This window comes from Schistocerca serialis, chromosome 1 (assembly GCF_023864345.2).
Source record: "Schistocerca serialis cubense isolate TAMUIC-IGC-003099 chromosome 1, iqSchSeri2.2, whole genome shotgun sequence".
Classification (NCBI taxonomy): domain Eukaryota; kingdom Metazoa; phylum Arthropoda; class Insecta; order Orthoptera; family Acrididae; genus Schistocerca; species Schistocerca serialis.
In genome coordinates, this window is record NC_064638.1 from 206,537,134 (window position 1) to 206,562,483 (window position 25,350).

Consider the following 25,350-nt stretch of genomic DNA (forward strand, 5'->3'; position numbering starts at 1 on the left):
GACGGGTCGTGAGTCGTGCTTGGGTAGCTCAGATGATGCCGGCACGGTAGCTCAGCGTTTTCGGCCAGAGAACTAGTTGGCCCCTGTAACAAAAAAACTGAGTGGAAGGATCAACAAACGAACTTTACCGGATGTCATGTAACGTCCGCAACGACCAAACCCAACGATATAAAAAAAAAGTAAGAAAGATGGGTAGAGCACTAGCCCGCAAAAGGCAAAGGTCCAGAGTTCGAGTCTCAGTCCGGCACACAGTTTTAATCTGCCAGGCAGTTACGTATCAACGCATACTCCGCTGCAGAGTGGAAACCTCATTCTGGCCTCCTCATTTCGTTTCTTGTCTGTCCAATTACTTTACGTCGATCTTCTCCTCAATGATAAGTCCATCGTCTCGTGTCAGTTTTCAGCAGCATACAGCTTCCACCATCATATACCACAGCACTCTAAATGAACCGTCTCGATAAATTGTTCTTTTTCTTCTTTCATTCAGTATATTGAATTACTTTTTTCATAACGTTAGGATCATTGAATAAAAAATTGGTTTTTGTAAGAAGTTTCTCTCATACTTCCGTACAAGCTGTTGTCTTCTGCAATATCGGTGGCTCAATTATACAAAGTATCTGTATCTTACACTTGATTTCAGCCCGTGCTGACGCCGATACTTCCTATTCGCTTTGCCTTACTAATAGCTTCTTTTTAATTGTGTTGATTTTAATCCCGTAACTGTGTCGAACAGCCTGTAATGACATTTGAAATTCCTATACATCAGGTGGTGATACCGCGTACTTCAATAATCGTTGTTTTTTCTTTGAAGATTTCCAATAGTTCTTCAAAGAAAAGCAACTTTGTATTACCTCTTACCTGATTTTCAGTTTTTGACGAGAAATATCAACAAAAATACGTTGTACGATTCATGCGATAAACTGTTGCGAAATTGTGGAGAAAAACCCAAGATTCTAATACAACTGTGAGCAACAGCTCGTGGCGATGACGTCGGTGATGCGATGGGTGAGACTTTTGATGTCAGGCTATTACAGTGCTGCTTCTTCAGAATTGATACAGCATGTCCACATGTTATCCTCGTCAGTGCACACTGTTCCATTCCATTGAGTTTTAATTGCTTCATTGAAACTGCATCTGATATGAGTTTTCCCACGGGTTTTTGTGTTTCCTAGTCTAAACTGTCAAACGCCTCAGAACCGCTGATTAAATCAAATTTTTTGTGAACCGTAACTTGTAATGTTCTGAGAAACAGGATATACTTTACAAATGTACATTCGAAACTATGTAAATTATAAGAAATGAATGGGGCCTATGTTATTCTCATTTTAATAATAATGCGCTAATTTACCCCAATGGGAAATCAGTCTTACTTGATGGTCGTCCAGTACTGGTCATTGGCACTTCTTATTTTGTTTACTATGTGAGCATTATAATTTAAACTTTACATATCCGTTTCGGACTCTGCTACATAATATCCAAAAGTCTGAAGAAACATCAGGTAAAATATTACTATAATCTGTCAAGACGCTTTTGGTGTATAACTAATGAAACTTGTGTATGAAATCTTGAACCACTTTGCACACTTAGCTCTGAAGCGCTGCGTGTGTACACTCCACATTTGGAGCAAGTGAATTACTTCACCGAGTTTCACACGTAAACAGTTCTTAAAATGTGCATAAGGTCTTCATATTTTTGTCCAAAAACAAATTTAAAAAAGTTCCGTTCCCCTGGTTCCATCCAAGGTTTCGGAGAGACTGTCATTAGTTGTGAGCAAATCATCGGACCTGGAAGTCTCCTCTCAAATTTGGGATCCAGTCTGCTCCATAGTCAGGTCACCTCGTATGGATTTCATGTAGAGCGATCTATCTTTCGGGATACAGAACAAAAAGTAAGAAAAAATGCTGTAAGAATTCTTACATGTGTGTTGCGTTTTAGATCCCTCTGCATACCTATATACGTTATAATTTCACGTTCTCAGCCATTATTAAACGTTTGTTGTTTATTTTCAAGGGGGTGGTAATTACGTTGGTATGGTGGTATGCGTGAAAATTTCTGTTTTTATTATCAGTTCCCTTTTTTGAACCTATTTCTCTGTTTTATCCACTGTAAGAAAAGAGCTGGTCTACCTCTCTATGGTTTGTCAGCAATGTCAAATAAACTAATTGTTTCGTCACTTTACTTCAGTGTGTACTGATAGGCTGTCTAGAAGACGAATACTTAAGATAGCTTGCAATTTTTAAATTTGTCTTCATGTACTGCAGTGCACGTTGTTTCTGTTGAACTCAGAGCTTTATGCACAATAAAGAATTTCATTCATTATCGTAATTTTATGCTGTTTTTTGATTCCTATACAAAAATTAAATACACTGGAGCGCCAAAGAAACTGGTATAGGCATGCGTATTCAAATACAGAGATAGGTAAACTGGCAGAATACGGATCTGCGGCCGGCAACGCCTATATAAGACAAGTGTCTGGCGCAGTTGTTAGATCGGTTACTGCTTCTACAATGGCACGTTATCAAGATTTAAGTGAGTTTGAACGTGGTGTTATCGTAAGCGCACGAGTGATGGGACACAGCATTTCCGTGGTAGCAATGAAGTGGGGATTTAGCCGTACGACCATTTCACGAGTATATCGTGAGCATCAGGGATCCGGTAAAACATCAACTCTCCGACATCGCTGCACCCGGAAAAAGATCCTGCAGGATCGGGGCAACGACGACTGAAGAGAATCGTTCAAGTGCAACCCTTCCGCAAATTGCAGATTTCAATGCTGGGCAATCATCAAGTGTGAGCGTGCAAACCATTCATTCACCGAAACATCATCGATATGGGCTTTCGGAGCAGAAGGCCCATTCGTGTACCCTTGCTGACTGCACGACACGAAGCTTTAAGCCTTGTCTGGACCCGTCAGCACCGACATTGGACTGTTGATAACGGGGAACATGTTGCCTGGTCGGGCGAGTCTCGTTTCAAATTGTATGGAGTGGATGGACGTGTACGGGTATGGAGACAACCTCATGAATCCATGGACCCTGAATGTCAGACTGTTCAAGCTGGTGGAGGCTCTGTAATGATGTGGGGCGTGTGCAGTTGCAATGGTATGGGACCCTTGAGACGTGTAGGCACGACCCTGACACGTTGCACGTATGTAAGCATCTGATCACCAACATCCATTTATGGTCATTGTGCATTGTGACGGACTTGGGAAATTCCAGTAGGTCAATGCGACACCCCAGACGTCCATAATTGTTACAGAGCGGTTTCAGCAACACTCTTCTGAGTTTAAACACTTCCGCTGGCCACCAGACTTCCCAGGCATGAACAATTATTGACCATATCCCCAGATATGTCTTGCAACGTGCTGTTGAGAAGACATCTCCATCCCCTCGTACTATTACAGATTTATGGACAGCCCTGCAGGATTCATGGTTGAATTCTCTTCAGCACTACTTCAGACATTAGTCGAGTGCATGCCACGTCGTGTTGCGGCACTTCTGCGTGCTCGCGGGGTCCCTACATGATATTAGGCAGATGTACCAGATTCTTCGGCTCTTCAGTGTTCAGTTATTTTTTCTATTTTCCAGATGCAAAATTAAGAAACAAAAAGACGCTCGTGGATTGCGCCACAATAATCTTTTTCAACTGACCGGAGACCATATTTGTCGCATTGAACGATGATGAACATAATATGGAGGTAACGTTATGATAATCAGTATATTATAATACTCATGATTTGATAAAAAGAGTGCGTATGTCCATAGGCAAATACGAAGAGAATATTGTAGGATGCACGGACTTAACAAAGTGCGCACAAGGAAAGTTCAGGATTTCTGCGAGAGAAGAAGCTGTAAAATATACGTGTAACATTAGAATATAGGGCACAATAAGTCAAGAAATAAAAAATCAGCTCGAGTATCGAAGAAAATGTGTGTTTACAAATAACAGATTGCGATACAAGAAGAAAGTATTTCCCCGAATTTATGGACGTCTTCGTGGGAGTGTCTAACTATTGGACGATTGTGGACGATAAAACCATACGCCAATTTTAGACGTGCAGTCGGATGGTCACCACTTGCACGCTGTTAGCTTATATCGCCTCACGTGATGTGTGGATGGAGTACCTCAATTGGAATCTTTAATTAAATATCACAATTTGACCCTGTATATCAGCAAACATATACAGAAACAAATCATCACCCAACAAAAAAAAAAAAAAAAAAAAAAAAAAAAAACGGTAAAGGAAGTCATTCGAGTAGACAAACACCTCAATAAACTCAGTTTATTACTCGTAAATAGTACACTTCATAAGAAATGTTTTAACAAACATTGAAAGCAATAAACTATTGTCTTTGCAAACCTGGATATGAGAACTGGAAATATACTTCAACTAAACGTGTAGCAGGACAAAACAGTTACATTAGTGGAAACTGTACCGTGACTGGCAGATGGTTAGTGCACCTCTAAATTTAGTCCACCTCCAACTTCAAACAAAGTCTTAACCAGGCATAAAACTTGTTAGTCTTGGCACTCCTGAATGCGTCCGATTTATTTCCTCTCCCTGTCTATTCTCGTACAATGGCCAATACAGAAGGATCTCTATAAGCACTTTTATACTTCTTACTCCAACTTCTAAGTTATTTATGTGAACCAGTGGTAGTTGCGTTTAAATTTTCTTATAAACATTCGGCTTTGGAGCCACGTGGGCGAGGTGTTGGCATATCACCATCTTCAAAGGAGCCCTAAACTTTTTGTTCCTGGTCCTCTTTCTTATGTTGTCCGGCACATCCTGCAGATGTAACCCGTATTGTATGGATTCAAAACACAGCCCCGATCGACACTGTAACTTCCTCGAAATTAGAAGTACATTAATACCTTCAGCTGCTAACGGGCGTTGATATATATCAATGGGGACAGGTGAAAATGTGTGCCCTGATCGGGACTCGAACCCGCGATCTCCTGCTTACATGGCAGACGTTCTATCCATCTGAGCCACCGAGGGCACAGAGGACAGCGCGACTGCAGGGACTATCCCGCTAATGCCTCCCGCGAGACCCACATTCTCATCTTGTATGTCCACACACTACATTCGTAGTGTCCCACCCTAACACACTCATTACATTCTTACCAAGTCCCGTAAGAGTTCGGGGAATATGTGTGCATCCGCACAGAAGAAGAAGGTCATGGCTAATGTTGCCAGAATTACGAGTATATACTTATATAAGTATACTGTAACTTTCTGGCGTATCCCATAGCACGGACGCGAGCGGTGATTCTGCAGTGGGGTTGCAGACTCATACTCTGCGACTTTATGACCTTACAGGGCACCCTCATCCACGGTGAAGTCGAACCTGCTTTTACAGTGGTTTCTCATTTAACTATGCATTCAGTTTCATAGAAAAAAATCGTAATCTCAGTAGTTAAGTATTGACAATCACTGGTACTAATACACATTTCATTATCCGATGGCGATTAATTTATTCCGGCTTCATCTGACTCTCTCTTGTATGTTTTGCATAACGTGTGGGACAGTTTGGGAAAAGACGGCCATGTAAAATTACACCTTCCTTCTCTTTTTAAACTAAAGCAGATGCAATAGTGCTCAAAACTTGTTGTACCGTAAGTGCATTAAAGAAATTTGTCCTAAGGTGACACTGGGATTTTATGCTCACCTTAGGCAACTATTGTTTGGTGTAGGAAAGGATTTGGCCAAAGGTGCACATAATCATTTATTACATTCTTTATGAATCTAATAAGAATTGCACACTCTCTTTATCTCGCTGACATAAAACGTTAACTTCACATTTTAAACACCTGGTATTCACTTAAGGGGACCAGCTTACGAAATCGTTCATTCCTCTTATAAAATTAATATTACGATTTATATTATTGTCTTCACTCACATTCACGCTTACTGATTTTATAAAAACTTTTTACTTTTCTTACGCATGGACTCGCTGAACTGTGCCACTGTGCACCAAAAATGATGTACACATCTGTAAATAGTGATTCAAAATTGTATGTTCTAACATTAAATCATACGTGTGATGTCGATATAAGATTATAGTCTAAACAAGAAGTTAATACGAAACAAAAAAAAATTTACATTGTGCATTCAAGGTACACATGTTTATAACTGCTGAGTATGTTTATGACTGTCTCAGTGTTCACTAAGTATGAAACTAGTACATTCATCACATGGGCAACACATAATGGTTTGATGACAGGCTTTACATGCAGACCCCACGTGACATTAGTTGGCATAGGTACGTAGGGTTGGTTGCTGGAGCATGTCTATCTTGTGGCTGTTATGCCTTGGGCAATCAGCTGGGCGTTTGCTCGCAGCGAGTAGGTGACAGGTTCCCAAAAAGTCCATCAGACCTGCAGGTTGTGTAAGGGGGTCAGTCAGTGGCGAGAAGGTAGCAAGCGTTGTCCTGGAAGAAGACTATCCCGGTGAGCGGACAGCGACTGGTGTCTTGGCACGTGCCGCAGCTTAACGACCTGCTGGACTGGTTTCCTGCGCCACAGTGAGTGCGTCAGACCAAAACTGATAGGCAGTAACGTATCTGTTACTTGTTCCTCGTACCCTCTGTCTTGTTCCATCTGCAGCTCTCTCTCATGACTTCCACCAATGTGTGACTGGCGTGTCCTCAAACAATTTGACAATGTACACATTAATATTACAGTCTAAAAATAAAAGAAAGAAACACAGCCATATTTCTGCGATTATTACGCTTCCGTATAACTCCTCCTAAGACAGATTCCTCAGTACATATTCCTATAGGGTGTAGTCAAGGAATCACTAACACAGGATATAAAATCAGCAGACTGTATAGTCTCAATGCTTGATGAAACTTCTGAAATACTGTCTAAGTTGCTAATGTCAGTAATTGTGCGTCATGTTCATGAAGGTAATGTCAACGAAAGATTCGTTGGTTTTACTGATGTCAGTGCAGACAGAACCACGAACGCTTTGTTTGTTTATGTTGAACACCTAGTTGATGAATTTATCATTGCAGAGACGTTGGTTGGCCGGATGTATGATGGAGCATCAGTAATGATTGGTCGGTCATATTAAAGGTCAGCAGAGTAAAGTTTTGTCAAAATATCTCTTTACTCGCTGCTACGCCCATGTATTAAATATGGTTTTACAACAAAGCATATCTAATAATGTAAAATAGTTTTTCAAACTTTGAGTGGTAATTTTTCATTTTTTCCTTGTTATAAAAGAAACTGCGCATTACAGGAATTTGTTCGTACACATTTACCATCAGTTGCTCCAAGCAAGTGGAACTTCTCATCCAGATTGGGCCATACACCTAAGCGATACGGAGTAGAATTGCTACAGTTGTTTGTCAGAGTTCTGGTAACAATGATAACTGGGTCGCCGACGCAGTGTTGAAGTCTTGGGGTAGTTTGGTTTTGTGAACGATTTTCAATAAGTTTTCTTGCTGGAAATATCTTCTAAGTTGTTGAGTTACGGAGATGTCTTATCCGTATAACACAACGCAAATGCAATATTGCAGCAAGAAGACTTAGGTTTCAGAACAGCTGCAGTTTGATGGGGAACGCCCTTTCGACATTTTTTGGATGGTCTGTGAGTTAAACCCGTGTAAACAGAGAGTGAAGAGACTGCGTTCGGATGAAACAGAAAGGGAAATTTATCGTCGTCTGTATTTTGAAATATTTGATCACAGTTGTGACACAGAACAAAGGCTATCTGTTCTTTCAATAAGCTCCTGTCTTACTTGCGAAATTTATAAACTAAAATCTCCTATCCATCTTTCACTTAAACTATCGTCAATTCATTGACAACTCTTTGACTATGCTGCTTTGAAAAATGAACTCATTGCATTGTATGGTTCACCCAAGTTCTGTTCAAAGAATATGTATGAGGTACCTTCATTAATGGACGAGCATGGCGCGATTTCAGAGTTCACGGAAGTATGGAAATTACCAACTTTGATACCGGTTATTCCATGATCTACACCTTCAGTGGAACGATCTTCCCCGCACTTAAAAGAATCGTATTTAAGAAGCATGCAGTCGCGGAACGACTGAACGACTCAGGTCTACATTCCACAGAGGAGCAAACCTTTATCACTCTTATTTACTTTAACGTCACAGAGAAAATCTTGTGCTTGTCCCGGGAAAGAAGAATTAAACTGCTGTGCAGATTAGTTTTTTGTACTTTAATCTGCCCACTTATAATTTTTTCTCAAAATTAATTCTGCAGTGTAAACTTTTACCATAACGAGACTGAAAAATGCGTCATTTCTGTGAAGAGTATTTCAAAAATAGATGTTATGATTCACTGTTCAGGCGCTGCTTGCGACCATTCACGCATTGTAGACATATTAGAGTAGCTGACCACAACTCTGGCGAACAATTTCTATTTCCGGTAACTGCAACAAGTTTTAATGATAGAAGCATGGCTGTCCAAACCGCGCCGAGATTAGAAACGCTTAAGAGGAGTTAAAACGCCTTATCCCAACGATGTTAAATTTAGTGACTTGGCTTCCCTGTATTTCAGGAACCATCAAACCTTGCAGGACATTAAACTGTATGTTCTGAGTCTACTGAACTACAATTATTGTATTTCAGCCACTGCTTTCGGAAATACAATTTTTTTATCACACGGTTAAGGTTCTGTGTAAGTTTTTTTACGTTATCCTAAATAATTTTAATTATGCATAACATTATGGTCTTCTTTTAGTTAAGTAAACTCAGGATATGTATGTTATCACTCCCTGAAAATTTGAATACTCTTCTCGAAGTGGCTTCTGAGATTTAGGGAAAAATGCAACAGAAAATGTAAATTTTGAGGAACGGTTTCTAAAGTTTCAAAAGATTGTGAGGTTTGTCAGTGCGAACCTTGTCCATCCGTTTAAGTTCTCTGATGTAGTTTGCTCCAGGATTAATTCCCATATGCTGTAGCACTTCCACCCTACCAATATTGCCATCATTAAAAGCAATAACTGCATCTATGACCCCCCCCCCCCCCCACTTTAGTGTCTTCATTCCAACAAAAACATTTATTGGTAAGCGATTCCATATAAGATTACTGAACGACTTATTGGGATTTTGAGTCTGACCATGCAGACACTTCTTCAGTAATTCAGGATTTGCGAGGCCTCTGTAAATAGGTTTTATGATATCCATGACTACTGCTGGTATGGAATGTTAGTGACTGTATGAACTGCTTGAGTACTGGGCATTGCGGTAATTGCACCATGAATCTGGTCCAGGAGGGCAAAGGGGGTGTACTGGGTTTTCATCAGTCGAGATTCTGTGGAGGAAAGTAGCCCATACTGTCTGCTTCATTTTCAGCAAATCCTCAGTATTATTTCTAATGGCTGTAGTTCATCAATCATTTTCTCTGTCAGCCTGCCTCTTATGGTTTTACTATCAGAGAGTTTCTTGTCTCTCAAACTTTGTTTCACTTCCTCAACCTGGTGCACACCCTCTTCTCGACACGACCAATACAGACACGCAATTTAACCTTTATAACACAGCAATCCACAGCCTTCTATATAAAAAATTACCTATGTTATTAGTATATCCGGTATATATATATATATATATATATATATATATATATATATATATATATATATATATACCCACATGGGAAGTATTTTATTTTATTAAATATAATCTACACCGGTTGAAAATGTTAGAATCTTTCATTCAGAAAATCGCAAATTTTATAATGAGATAGAAATCTGGAAATGTGAAAAAAGATTGTAAATTTTTCGCTGTTTGTAATTGCGAGAAAAGTCATGTTCTTCAACTATAAAATATTCAAAATATTGCCGTTAAAACTTCGCTAATTCCACAAGCTACTACAAAAATGTTCAAAAGCTGATTATTACTTTCTAAAAATTGTGTCTTTAACATTAATCACAAATGTGTTTGTACCTAACTTCTATTTATTATGTTTTTACAAACAGGGAGAATACTGTCACATATTTAAACACTACTGTTGGAAATGTTATTGCAACAAATTGCAACTGTCGATGATAAAGCACTAATTTTAAAAGTAGATGCCAATGGTCAAAGTGTGAATTTTGTAATTTTTTTCTCACAATGATGTTTGCTAAAGGAATTTACCACTCGGTTTTCTTATCGAGTAAGTGAACTAAAAATGCTTTCGCAGTTCAGAAAACATATTTAAAAGAAATTTTGCTATAAAAATGTAACTAAATGATTTTAGTTATAAATTGCAGAAAAAGAATGCTGATGTCTCGACTTGGTTTTCTTTTAAAACAATTTTTGTTAATGTTTCTGCTAATGTACAAAATACCAAACGTATTACAATTGGAAGGAGAATCAGCATTGGTCGTATTTTTTTGTTTTATTATCCACAAAATCGATTTTCGGTCACTTAGTGACCATCCTCAGTGCTGTAACATACAATTAAAATTGGTAGGTACTGGTATAAACAAGCTTAGAGCGATCACATTTATGTGTCACTAAGTGACCGAAAATCGATTTTGCGGATAATAAAACAAAAAAATACGACCAATGCTGATTCTCCTTCCAATTGTATCCACTATTTGGTCGTGGAGAACAGCACACTTCATGGAGTCGCCAATCAACCATAAGTATTAGTTGACAACTGCAAATCACAATTTGAATTAAATAACAGCTCCCACAAAGCCATGAATTTACAGATGCTGCTGAAGCGGGGAGAAGTAAAAACATATTTGCGTAGAAGTTGGGACATCGTGATGGAAGCCGTAGCGGTGGTACCGGAGGCCACAATTCTAGGAGTCATATCGACGTATCTACAAAACTGCTTCACCACTGCCTTAATGTTAAAGCTGGGAATTGTTGAATGAATGTAAACGCAATCTAAGAACCATGAGACATCACAATTATCAGCAATGTGAATTTGATGGTAACAGTGATAGTATTTCTAAGGTTGAATTTTTTTTTCTTTGCTTCATCTCAAAACACGCGTTTTGTGACGCGTTGTTATGACTCTAAAACCCAGAACTGAGGCGCAAGGTGCATCACAAGTACAGCTCAATACGCCATTGTAGGAGCTTCGACCTTAAAAGCAGCAGGTCGTAGCAGTGCGTGTGACGTAATGTCATTCATAGTAGCCAAAGAAATCGATGCAGGTCATATTTTTCCAAGTTACTCTACTCATTATAGTAGATGATCGCTGAGCGTAGTTTGTTTGTACTTCTGTGTGACATTTTCTACCATAGCAGGTACCATCGCAAAAGACATGTTGTCAGTATCGCCACAACTCCTTTCTCTCCCGACCAGATTTGTTCACGAGAAGCCACTGGTCTTCTCTGATTTCGCTTTTTCTTCTCAGATTTTGCGCTTCTACTCTCGTGGTAATTTAACAATTTATTGATGGCATTTACGTCTAACAGTAGGAAAATTTAGAATTTCTCTTGTTCAATCTCCTGTTTAGCTAATCTTTCTTGTGTCCTAGTTTATTAACAATATTCAGTATTTGCTTAGAGTAGCCTCACTAACTTCCTTCACCTCCCTACAAAATCACAGCACGTATTGACTGCCTATTTCTGTAGAACAAGTTTCCCCAGAGACAGTCTTTGCAGTCGGTATCCGCTTCCTCCTTTTTGTTCTTCTCCTTCTTCTGTGTTCCTATCAGCAGCACATTTGAACATTTTTCAGAATGTGAAACATCCCCGCTCGTTTCCTCGTTCTTTTCTGGTTCGCTTTAACACTGCGTATAAAAATCCTCTCAAGTTAGAAATATCGAATGATAGAGAATCCTCTTCTACTGCATATCATCCTATGTGTTTTGGCTCTTCGCCTTCCGATTTGATGGTCCACATAACCTCGCATTCATCATCGATTTTATCATCCTCTACGTCATCCATTTCACTGCTCTCCATGAACGAAGCTGGAAAAACATCTGCTGTCAAATCACCTGTCTGAGACTCCTTCCAAGACCCTCCTTCTAATTGAACTTTACTGATTATCGTCCCAATTGTTCCTCCTCGTTCTCAAACGTCATTCCCTCTCCTTTTTCAGTGACAAACAGGCCTAGCGAATATCCTCAATCTTCTAATTTTCTGCGTTGTATATGAATTTTAGCTTGATCTTTTCGTTCATCAAATTCCCCAGTGAAGATCTCTCGTTCAAGTGTATCACGAAGCGATAATATTTCAGAAAATGAACTCCTAAAATGGCTTTCTCTGTCAAATTCTTCACAATTAAGGATTTTCACTAAATCCATGTCACTGGAAATCAAATTCTGCTATCACTTGCTGCTTAACTTCTGTACATTTTCCGTTCACTGTAACTCGTTTCCTCATACCCTGCATTTTAAACACTGGATACTTTTTTTCTCTATCACATGACTCATAGGCTTCCTTCTTCAACACCAAAACTTGGCCTCCAGAATCGAGTATACACTGTACTACTTTTTCTTCCATGTTCATATTGGATACTCAATGTCCCCTGTTCAACTGTTCAATTTCTTGACTCCTGCTGGTAACATTTCCTTCAATTTGTTACAATTTATAAACAGGACTCCTAGTGGACTTACTAATTGCGATGTCAGAGCCTCGATTGATAGTCGATTTCTTGGAGTGTTCTCTTGTTATTCATTCTTGTGATTGTACGTTGGGTTAGGTCCGTTTACTTCCACTACTTTATTTCTCTCTTCTCACTGATCGTCATTTCTCCAATTGTTTCTTCTTTCATCTGGTCGAAACTGTAGTCACCATCATCCGTGATAATTCCACCTATCTCAAACATTTCCATTGCTTCGTCGGTTGCGTCACGATCTCCATGTGTGACATTCCACCTATCTCAACCATATAAATTGCTTCGTAGGGCGTGTCACTCCATATTTGGTTATTCTGTTCCTGATTTTTCAAGTGGAAATTGCGTCTGTATGAATTGCACAGTTTCCCCTATGCCTGTATCCTAACTCTTTCAGTAGGTGTTGGAACCCTCGCACATCTTGCATCTTTCTACAAGCTACTGTAATTTCCCTCCGTATTTGATGTGATAGTTTCATTAAACAATTTCGGGTTGACTCCACTGGGTCCTAAGGCAAGTCTAATAATTGAAGCTGGTCTACCGTCTCCTTGAAATACTGTATTGGGTCCTGCCACCTAGATTTTGCGTAATGTTCCATAATGAGTGTTCCCAGTTTAACTTGATGTTGCTATGCGTTTGGCCCATATTCGTGTAGGAAAGCGCATTTGAACTCTTCTTACGTCTTACACTCTCCTGCAGACACTCCCATTCTCACTGCTGCCTCAGCTCTGAAGTATGGTCAGACAAAGTTAATCATAAAAAAGGCCATGATCTAGGTAAAGCCTCTTGGAACTACTGACCCAAGTCTTTGGGAATAAGAAGTTTGACGTATCCAGAAGCAATGAATATTTTTGCAGTGACATGAACTGTTTTCTGATCTACACTCCTAGAAATTGAAATAAGAACACCGTGAATTCATTGTCCCAGGAAGGGGAAACTTTATTGACACATTCCTGGGGTCAGATACATCACATGATCACACTGACAGAACCACAGGCACATAGACACAGGCAACAGAGCATGCACAATGTTGGCATTAGTACAGTGTATATCCACCTTTCGCAGCAATGCAGGCTGCTATTCTCCCATGGAGACGATCGTAGAGATGCTGGATGTAGTCCTGTGGAACGGCTTGCCATGCCATTTCCACCTGGCGCCTCAGTTGGACCAGCGTTCGTGCTGGACGTGCAGACCGCGTGAGACGATGCTTCATCCAGTCCCAAACATGCTCAATGGGGGACAGATCCGGAGATCTTGCTGGCCAGGGTAGTTGACTTACACGTTCTAGAGCACGTTGGGTGGCACAGGATACATGCGGACGTGCATTGTCCTGTTGGAACAGCAAGTTCCCTTGCCGGTCTAGGAATGGTAGAACGATGGGTTCGATGACGGTTTGGATGTACCGTGCACTATTCAGTGTCCCCTCGACGATCACCAGTGGTGTACGGCCAGTGTAGGAGATCGCTCCCCACACCATGATGCCGGGTGTTGGCCCTGTGTGCCTCGGTCGTATGCAGTCCTGATTGTGGCGCTCACCTGCATGGCGCCAAACACGTATACGACCATCATTGGCACCAAGGCAGAAGCGACTCTCATCGCTGAAGACGACACGTCTCCATTCGTCCCTCCATTCACGCCTGTCGCGACACCACTGGAGGCGGGCTGCACGATGTTGGGGCGTGAGCGGAAGACGGCCTAACGGTGTGCGGGACCGTAGCCCAGCTTCGTGGAGACGGTTGCGAATGGTCCTCGCCGATACCCCAGGAGCAACAGTGTCCCTAATTTGCTGGGAAGTGGCGGTGCGGTCCCCTACGGCACTGCGTAGGATCCTACGGTCTTGGCGTGCATCCGTGCGTCGCTGCGGTCCGGTCCCAGGTCGACGGGCACGTGCACCTTCCGCCGACCACTGGCGACAACATCGATGTACTGTGGAGACCTCACGCCCCACGTGTTGAGCAATTCGGCGGTACGTCCACCCGGCCTCCCGCATGACCACTATACGCCCTCGCTCAAAGTCTGTCAACTGCACATACGGTTCACGTCCACGCTGTCGCGGCATGCTACCAGTGTTAAAGACTGCGATGGAGCTCCGTATACCACGGCAAACTGGCTGACACTGACGGCGGCGGTGCACAAATGCTGCGCAGCTAGCGCCATTCGACGGCCAACACCGCGGTTCCTGGTGTGTCCGCTGTGCCGTGCGTGTGATCATTGCTTGTAAAGCCCTCTCGCAGTGTCCGGAGCAAGTATGGTGGGTCTGACACACCGGTGTCAATGTGTTCTTTTTTCCATTTCCAGGAGTGTATTATTGCTTACATGGCACAACAAAATTTCGATGGTTGACACAATAAAGTTTCGACAGTTGGCACCACAAAGTTTTGACGGTTGTGGTGGTAATTACCGGTGGAGTTGGATGTGTCGATACTGTACTGATGTGACATAACATTCTCTCCTTACTTTGTTCGTTACACTTCCTCTTCTGTTACTGTTCAAGTTCCTACTGCTCTCTTTTTCTTTCATTAGCACATCTAACATTTTCATGTTCCTTTAGTTAACATGGACCTGCGTCTCCTTGAACAGTACTAAATCTCTAATCTCTTTATACTAATGTAGACTTACTGGTGCACTCCTACTGCATGTTGTTTCGTTGAGTGCCGACAACTGCTTTATGACGGTGGGTAACAGTTTGACTTGTTCTATTAGCTTGTCCATCGCATACGTCTATGGGTTTTCATACTCCTCTGTCCATGATTTAATTGTTTCAATGTTCTACGCGTTAATATCAATGTTCTGAGTACTGGTGTCAATATCTATGTTTAAACCAGCACTATCCCTTTTGTATTTTGTCGACGTATAGTCTTTTGCATTAAAATCTTGTGCCTGCTCATCTACCTTCTTTATGAGTTGTCTTCGTACTTCCGTAATCCTAACATTAGTCTTTTTGGCTAGTAATTTAATCCGTTCCTCGTATTTCCTTATGCAATCATTGAGTTTCTTATTTGCTGACACAACCTGTTCTTCTATCTTTTTGTTTAGATTCTCGCTAATCTTGAGTCATTTGTTCAGTTTTGCGAACTGCCTGCCCCTTTTTTCCTCACTTTTTTTGAAATGGTTGTTCATTAATTTTTTAGCTCTTAAATCGTTCTTAATTTTTTTCTCTCACTATTATTAAATATTTTCTCGTTTCTCAATCAGAAAGAACTGCAGGTGGAATGCTTCCGGGTGTTCAGGGCTGGACTTCCGAGTTATGTCACTCTGTACGGTGTTCGCATGACCTATTGTATTGGAAGTCTCCACTACATATGAAATACTGACGTAAAACGAACGAAGTCTCAATCTCTTCTCTTTATCTCGTTGCCACCAGCAACACAAACACTACACAATGCGCGCACTTATTGCAGTCGCCTACAGTAAAGAATTGCACTGAAGACACAAAACACCGATTTCACTAAGGAAATTTTGGCAAGAACAGCTGTCACTGCAGCAGCAGCAGCAGTAGCGATAGCAACAGAACCAGTAATAGCTAAAACTACAATAGGAGCGACAGCATCAGTATCAAGAATAGCATAATGTTATCCTGCAGCCCTTTTGTCAGTCGTAACAACATCAGCCAATGGTTACGGCTATCGCCCCAACCGCCTGCTTCGACGAGGCCCCAGAGAGCTGAATTATCGTGCTTACAGCATTTACGGTATGCGTTACTCAGGGCATACGGCAGTCGTTTGTGGGAATTGGTGCAGAAATTGTGATCACTTGCAAACCACAGTGATTTGCCTTCCGGTGAACTATGTGCGTTGTTAACCCTAAACTGCGATCACCCCATGCACCGTGTATCAGTAAGGCTAATATTTAATAAGTGTCATAAACAATAGCGAAAATCTTACGCAGCGTGGCCTGCTACCTTCCCACTTCATTTCTCCTCTTCATTTGTAAGAAAGTAAGTGAACAGTACTGACTTATGTCCAGGACATTTTATGTTTGACTCCAGGAACGATATCCATTTATATCAACATCTGTACACTGCAAACCACTGTGAAGTGCATCTCGGAGGGATGCTACTTGAGAATCTGAGAAGAACAAATGAGCGTCCAAAAAATACAATTCAAGGAAAAAAACCGGCATATGAAAGATGTGGAAAGCAGCAAAGAAACAACCATAGGGTAGAGCTTCTCCCAACCCGAATGTTAGTTTAAACAAAATGGCTCTAAGCACTATGTGACTTAACATCTGAGGCCATCAGCCCCTTAGACGGCCACTTAGGTTAGTTAGGTTTAAGTAAAACCTAACTGACCTAAGGACATCACACACATCCATGCCCGAGGCAGGATTCGAACCTGCGACCGTAGCAGCAGCGCAGTTCCGGATTGAAGCGCCTAGAAGGTAGTTTGAACACCAGACCGCTTTATTCTTCATGATTCTGTTGGAGGAGGTATATGCAGTATTCGACACTGGGCTTGGCGGATACTCTGATTCATCACACACTAGAATAAAAGCCACAGTACCAGTGACAGTTTGTAATATGTCCATGCTGAGTTGAGGTTCATTAGAAAACAGAACACGGTAGTTGAAACGGAATGTCTAGGAATCCAAAGCCAAGTCATCGAACGTTGCTGAAAATTCTTCCAATGTAGTAATCCGCTACTTATAAAAGTCCCCAGGCAATCAGTTCAGGCTACGTCCCTAGCTCCTTTATAATCAAAAATGCTTTTGTGAGTGTTTTTCTCAGTTATTGTTTTTTCAATTTCCCACGAAGGGTTGGGCTGGCAGTAGCTAAGAACGCTATTCAGCCAGATGTTACACAGCTTGAAAAGATGTTTTAAAATGTATATAAAGAGATGACAATAAATTATGTTTTTTAATAAAATACATTGGCGAACAATATTGATGATTTTTAAAACTATATACTTGATTTTATATTACAGTTAAAACATTATGACTGATGATAATATGAATGATGCCATGGTGTAATGGTGTCAGATGATGGATGAAAAAATGGTTCAAATGGCTCTGAGCACTATGGGACTTAACTGCTGTGGTCATCACTCCCCTAGAACTTAGAACTACTTAAACCTAACTAACCTAACGACATCACAAACATCCATGCCCGAGGCAGGATTCGAACCTGCGACCGTAGCGGTCACGCGGTTCCAGACTGTAGCGCCTAGAACCACACGGCCACTCCCGCCGTCGATGATGGATGAAAATGATCATAGTCATGTTGAAGATGAAATGATATGACTATGGGACCTTGTGGAACCGAAAGTGGCGACTAAAAATCAGAAGGGAGTAGGAAGAATGGGGGAGAAAAATGGAAGGATGCTGTGACGCAGAGCGTTCTTAGAAGGTCTGAGATGAGTGGCAGATCTGGAGAATTTCATCGTCGGGGAGTGAGAGTTGGTTGAAATTTGAGCAAGACAGGATGGATAAGGCAAGAAGGTGCACAGAAGGTGGAATATAGATGTAGTGGTGCAGCAGGGTTCCTGCATTGGTGATTGCTGGGAGGGATATCGGGTGCCGCGTTTGGATATTGTAACTGATGTTTTGGATATGAAGGTGCTCTAGGGAAAAGAAGGTGTGGGAAGTGGGCAAGCTGATATCGGATGCGAGTTGAGGATGGTAGGCGTATGCAAAAGGTAAAGCGGCCTGCATGTCTTTCCAACGTTTCAAGGGGTTTTAGTGGAGGCGTGAACGTAGGCGACATCGGCATAGGTGAGAATTAGGCGGATGAGGGGTTATAGGCGAGGACATGAGAATGATTTAGACCTCAGGTGCAGCCTGTTAGTAGTTTTAGTCTGTTTTGGATTTTGTGCTGGATGGCGAGGAGGTGAGCATACCACGTTAGTTTTTTGTCGGGAGTTGGTCCTAAAATACTCTAATATGTGAATGAGAGGGCTGTGTTGATTGAAGGTGGCGAGATGGAAATCTGCGCCACGGAAGCCGAGTAGTGCGATCTGAGATGATACTTGTCTTTTCTGTGGATTTATTTGAAGTTTTCGATTTATTACACAACGCGACCAGGTGATTCAAGTGGCAGTGTGAGGAGGCACGAGAGAGTTGAACGGTGTCAGGAGTAGCTATGTACCGATGTCGTCAGCTTATTGTAGCAGGTAGATGGGTGCTGATAATTTGGAAATGTAAGCATGTACAGGATACACAGATGCAAGACAGGACAGAACCTTTAGGTACATCTGCAATGGGTTACCAGATATTGTTGGTTATGACATATGTAGAACGATGGTGAAGGAGGTATGCTATAAGACGGAGGTAAGCTAAGCGGGAGTGCACAGGTTTGTAGCTTGAAAAGTAGTAAAGAGTGTCATACTAGGTCAAAGGCTTTTGGATGTTAACGGTGACAAATATTACGAATACCGTTTGTTTATTTAAGGCATGGAAGTCAAAGCAGTTGGTCGCCGATGGAATAATTAGGAAGAAAGCCACTTTGGGTGTTGGGGATGGGTAGATGGGTCGCCAGGAGCTGATGAATTCGTTGGGAAAGGATGGTTTCAAGAATTCTGCTGAAGACTAACGTAAGGGTCATAAGTCGATGTAGTGAAGTCAGGGAGGGTGAATTATTAGATTTCAGAAATCTTGATAGGCTGAAGCAGCTCCCTTTAGCAGTAGCTGACATGTCGACAGCGCCTCCTAGTGCAGGCTGAGGTGTCTTGCCTGTGTCTTAAGCACAGGTCGTAGTGTACGTTAGCGACTGCGCTGTGTCGATGCTAATGTCTGAGACGGAGCCTGAGTCGCTGTTACATCGGGATCTTTGAAATGGCATACCTAGCCAGTGACAGTGGTACCTAAACTGAAGCTTGGGCTGCGATCTGGAAGAGAAAGAAGAAAGAAGTGGCACAAAAAAATCTTAGGATCGCCTGAGGATAAATGCCAGATCTTTGAATCTGTAGTGCAGCGTTGAAACGTCCCCTTAGAAAAATTAAGAATGGCTGTGCTGGTAAACTTCTACGTCATTTGATTTTCAAACAGCTGAGCAAAACTGAACGTACTCAGACAGTTCTCTCTTTACTTATTCTGATCATCACTAAACTGGGACACAATATTTTTAGCGCAACGAAATCTGACTTTCAATAATCCCTACAAAATAATGGTCCTGACTAACAATAACATATACCTTTCATGAATCACTTACCTCACAAAAATCTTCGTTACTCGAACTACCAATACAGCGAGCGCCAATACCGCCAGCTAAATAAAAGATTCTAACTACTGAAGGCAGTAACTGCTCATAAGCATAGTTAGCAAATGAAAGATTCTGTTAGAGAACAAACAATGTATTTACCTTAATAGTGTTCAACAGTCATAATATATATATCAGTTCATGACATTCAGTCTTACAAATTTCCTTTTAATGATAGACACACGTCCTGATCGTCCGCTCACTGTAACCTCTCAAAACTCCGCCATCTCTCTCCCCACATCCACCACTGCTGGCGGCTCACGTCCAACTGCCCAACGTTACTCGCTGTTCACATCGAACTGCCCAACGCTACACTAGCGAATATTCCAATATGTCCTACCAGCCACAGACTGCAGACAGCGCAGTCAGCGATTTTCATACAGAGTACTACGTGGCGTTACCAACATAAAAACCTCAACAGCCTACTTACAACATTTACTTAGCCAGGTGGCCGCACAATAGAGCATGGAGCGGACTATACTGTGACGAACAATGTAGAATCAGAGCAAGATGTGTAAGTGACCATACGATACAAACATACTGGATAAAACTCTACAGGAAGAAAGCTACAGTCATGAAACACAGTTTAGGACTCGCAGTCGGAAGGACGGCGGTTCAGATCTCCGTCTAGCCACTCAGATTCAGGTTTTCCGTGATAGTACTCCATCACTAATGAACTCATCGTCGAGGGAACGTTGATCCACAATTTCCTATCCTCCTTATTCATCATGATTAACGATATCATTTAATTTAAGAATACACCAAGTGAGTTTCAGTAGAGTTAGCAAACAGAGTCAAGACACTATAAAATGAAGCAACTATAATCCTAAGTACAAGAAATGACAATACAGCGGACATTACAATGTTTGAGGCTCTTACGATCAATTCTTGGTGTTTTGGCTCCTCATATCAGAATCTTCGGCCAATCGTCAGTTACTGCATTTTCTGACGTTTTCGTCAGCACGGATGAATAGCATTGTAAAAAACTCACCATCTGTTGCTACACAAAGTCGTATTAAAGACGTCTGCTGTGAAGTCCCCTGTCCCTTTACCCGAAACAGGCATTCGCTGCAGATAACCGTAGGAGAAGCGCAGCTGTAATGAGCAGAGGCCCTCGAACATCGGCGTGGCAAGTACACGTAGCCTTAGGTCACCGGCTCGACGTGAACCTTTGGCAATGTTAGCCACTCGTGCTGGAGAAAAGTAAAAAAAAAAAAAGCTGTCGGCCGAAGATCCCTTTTGGAAACCGTTGTATACGTCGCACATAGTAAAGTTAGATGATATAAAATTTCAGATATACAGCGATAACTGATAAAGAGGAGGATTAAAAACACTTGATAACAGAGGTTCTGTAATTTTTAAGGAACTGAACACCATAGTTCAGTTATCATATTAAAATAAGAAGATCATAAGAGAATTAGTGGCTAAAAACAATCACGAATAATCGTAGGAGTTATGTCTAGTGCTGATGTCTCATTGCACCGTTACAACTCTAACTGTTAACTTGCGAGCTCTCCTGAAGATTTCTTTGAGACTCAGTACATGTCGCCCAGCTAAACTGAAACACAAATAATAGATAGGGACAGTGAATTTGTTCCGGAGATATTGGCTATCGAAACAGAGATAATCTTTCCAAACGTGCAAAAATGAGAAACAAGTGGGAACGACGAAGTAGCGACGAAACAACAAGACTGAGTAAATAAAGGTAACTAGAACAAGTGGAATTATTTACAGAACGAATACTTAACAAGCCCATTCACAATATCTGAAATAATGCTATACCAAAAAGAACTGGAACCGCGCGACCGCTACGGTCGCAGGTTCGAATCCTGTGTCGGGCATGGATGTTTGTGATGTCCTTAGGTTAGTTAGGTTTAAGTAGTTCTAAGTTCTAGGGGACTGATGACCTGAGATGTTAAGTCCCATGGTGCTCAGAGCCATTTGAATTTTGAACCAAAAAGAAAATCCTGTTTGACATTAGATCGCCTTATTCTGTACCGCTGACAGTGTTATGTAATATTTAATTAAAAGTCCTGAGTAAACTCCTAGATGAGACGCAGCCATTAAACAAGCGTAGCGCGAATTTGGAGAGACTATAATACGAATGACTGCCTAAAATATTGTCAAGAAAGATATAGAAACTCACCTTGCTCTCTCTCTCTCTCTCTCTCTCTCTCTCTCTCTCTCTCTCTCTCTCTCTCCCTCTCCCTAGAATATAACAACTTCCAGAAAGTTTTTGACTCTGTTTCGGCAAACTGTTACTGAAGACATCCGACAACCAAGGAATGCAATCGGTACGTCTCATTTTCCGAAGTAAATCTACAGTAAAGTTACAGCTCTATTGAGATAGCACAAAGAAAGATAAAAATTAGTAATAGAATAAGGAAATAAGGATCATAGAGACTTAATAACTAAAAAAAATCTATATCCTTCACAGATGCGTTGAGTTATGGGTGAGGAAAGAATATGAAAAGAACCATTGAAGACTTCATCCTTGTCACTCAGTTCGCTAGAGCTACATAAGAAAAGTACAATGCAGAAATAGCAAAAGTTTTGGTACCACTTTGTTTTAAAGAACGCATATTCGTCAAAAAGTACACGTCCGAATGTCGTCGAAATGGTCACCGACATAATAACGTGTATCTTAAATACCTCTTCTGCGGAGCAACAATACACACGATGGAATTGCAGTATTGATATTCCCTTCTGGCAGTACAATATAAGTAATAAAACTTATTTTGCCACAGATAGTTGAAACTAATTGCAAACAAATTACGGAATAATTACTACACGTGACTCCTAAGAGAAACAGAAAAGTTTTGATAATTACCTGCATCAATCGCCTGTGGTGATCTCTTAACGAACGCGAATTTAGGAAACACACACTGGGTGATCAAAGGACAAGTTTAATAAGCTGCAAATGACACGTCGTTGAGAAGTAGATAGCGTGACCCGATTTTCCTGCGGCTGTCGCAACCCACGTGATGTAAGGACAGCTAGACTCTCTCGCCTTGCTGATTCCGCGAGCCAGACGGGAGAAGCGGCTTATAGCGCAGCGCCTGCAGGTACGTCCCACCCTGCAGACTTCAAAAATGTTGATTAAGCTTTGTGGAACCGCTATTATCTCTTTCACCCTAGAAGACCTCCTCCTACGTCAAGGAGTCACATGCATGGCTGCAACAAGTTAAGATCTACAATGTTTAGCCACCGAAGCTAAATTCCTTGCATTAGAGTCAAAAGTATGATTATAAAGTGAAATTATATTATTTAACAATGTCTCATCACACCTTTCTCAGTTACCCATAACTTAAATATTTACGAAATTTCATCTTCTCACCATAAGTCAGCTGGACGTACCCCTCTAACTTCTACTCAGTACGACTTTAAATCACCAGCCGTAGCTGTTTTCATCTTGCCTCTGTCACAGGGCTAAATTGTATTCCCACAGAGGTTGCTTTTTCTGCTATTATCTGCAGTTGCTTGTACTGTCTAAAATTGTTACGATCTTTTAGCGCTGTTCATGTCTGTGATTGTAACACTTATGAGAATAGCCCCTGTTGACAAGTTGTTGTCTGCCAATTCGTGTAGCGTATTATGAAAAATCCATTGTCAAACAAGCCAAACTCCGACTGGGAACAATGGTTTAACTCAGCCTTTGTAAATGTGCCTTTCACTAGCTCTAGTTAATTTTTACATCCATTATGGTTTGTCACTTTAATGTACGTTACGACAATAAAAATAGGATGACTAACGTATTACGCCACAACCATGACGTCACGTTTTCTCACTCTTATCTTGCTCATGTAAAACGGTGATCAAGTCCCAGCCTGGCGTATTCACCTTACATGAATTATCTTATTGTTTGTAGCTATTGTGTACGTTTCACGTCTTTTATACTCGGAACCGATAGATAACACTAATTGATTTCTCTATGAGGATGAACATACCAGTAAAAAGTCTGACTCTGGCTTTTACGTAAAGTAACTACAATCTGTAATAATAATCGTTGTGCGTTGATGAAACAAATGTTTCAACATGCTAAAGTCAGCAACCTATCTTTGCAGTTTTATCAGAAAACCTGGTTGGTTCTGTCTGCGTAATACACCTAGTTTAGCTCAGAACCTTTAACTTAAAATTTTCTGATTCTTTGAATGCTTCATGCGCCATAACTAACAGCTGCAATTGCCCTTGACATTCTGTGTCTCACAAAGCTTCTTCGAAACGTTCATGCGTCTGTGCAATTTTCACTGTTAAGACTAAAGGTCCATTACAAAAACTCGACTAAAGTGCTACATATTTATGTGTCGTATCCATGTACTGCATAAATCACCACAAAAGAATTACACATCAGGTAAATGTTGGAGAATATTTTTGATCAGCAAGAACTGGAAAGATTGTGTCTGTATGTGTGTACACTTCACAGATAACGTTGCAAGCCGTCTCTATAGTAGTTCAAATAGGTGAAAAACTCTGTACAATCGTTCGCAGTAAATAGAAGAAATGAATGAACTTTAGAAATATGAATGAACGTAACATTTACGTTAAAAATTATCGTAAAATACAAGCTGTTTCCTTTAAGTATTACACTTCTTTATAACCTTTGTTGAAAAAGTGTTAGTATTAAGGCAAATAATACGTTTTAATTTTATGTTTATGCTAAGCAGTCACAATGATATTTTCTGAACTTCCTTTCGAATATAATTTTACAACTCTTCTGCGATGCATTCAGTCAATTTGATACAATACACCGACGTCACAATCAGTAAGATATCATAACAAACAGAAACATCTGTTTGAATATGGCTTCCAACTTGTTTCGTTCCAGAGTTACTCCTATAGAAAGGCCATTTGTAAAATAAGATAACTGAGGCTCTCATGCACATTTGTAATAATATGTCGTGTAGCACCAGTGCTCATTAGATTGTGGCAGTCCTTGTCGTTATTCCGATGTTTGTTCCCTCACCAGCGTCACATTCATAAAAGGATTCTGCGTCAATACCACCAATGACTAGTGCAGATAGTTTAGTAATGAACCCATTTTCCATCGTCACCTTGCCTTGTTCTAGGGTAGAAAAGTTAAGTACAGCACTTCTCTGTCTATAGAGTACACAAGGCGAGCTGGTTGTATACATTAGTGTCGTAACTGCCAATCGAAATGTGACTCCCAGCCTAGATCATTTATTTTCTTAGCTGTAACAGGAAGGTACTGACCATTAAAATCGGTTGTGAACGGCCTGCGTCCTAAATGCTTTGTAATAGTAACGGTCGGGCTGACTCCTTTATATTCTAGGTGCTGACCATGGCGGAACCGGCAGAGACACCTGTGGCACTACTGGGGCGAAACGCATCTATGCTACGACTGTTGGGGCTGTATCAACAAAAACACGACGGCAGTAAAGTCAAAGCCGCTCTTCTCTCCGCTTTCTCTCTCATCTTTCTCCTTCACCACCCAGTCTTTGCTGCTATGAAGCTCTACATGGACCCGCCAGAAGACTTAGTAGAGTTTGCATTATGCTCATTCTCTTTCATAATCAGCGACGGTGTTTTCATAAAGGTAAGACTGAAACTTGACTTTTCTCCATGTCGGTGTTTCTTTTACTTTCCGCGCAGCCAATATCTGT

The 25,350-nt window shown here is 41.1% G+C and overlaps 1 protein-coding gene across 1 annotated transcript in view; it reads left to right on the forward strand.

Annotated features, from left to right (window-relative positions):
- Nucleotides 1-22,759: 22,759 nt before the first annotated feature.
- Nucleotides 22,760-25,350, forward strand: part of LOC126465823 (odorant receptor 43a-like) — a 98,808-nt gene continuing 96,217 nt past the window's right edge. Inside the window, exons 1-2 of the mRNA XM_050096337.1 lie at nucleotides 22,760-22,794; nucleotides 25,020-25,283. Of these exons, the coding sequence (XP_049952294.1) occupies nucleotides 25,029-25,283 (255 nt within the window). The 5' untranslated portion in view covers nucleotides 22,760-22,794; nucleotides 25,020-25,028. The remainder of the gene's footprint in view (nucleotides 22,795-25,019; nucleotides 25,284-25,350) is intronic.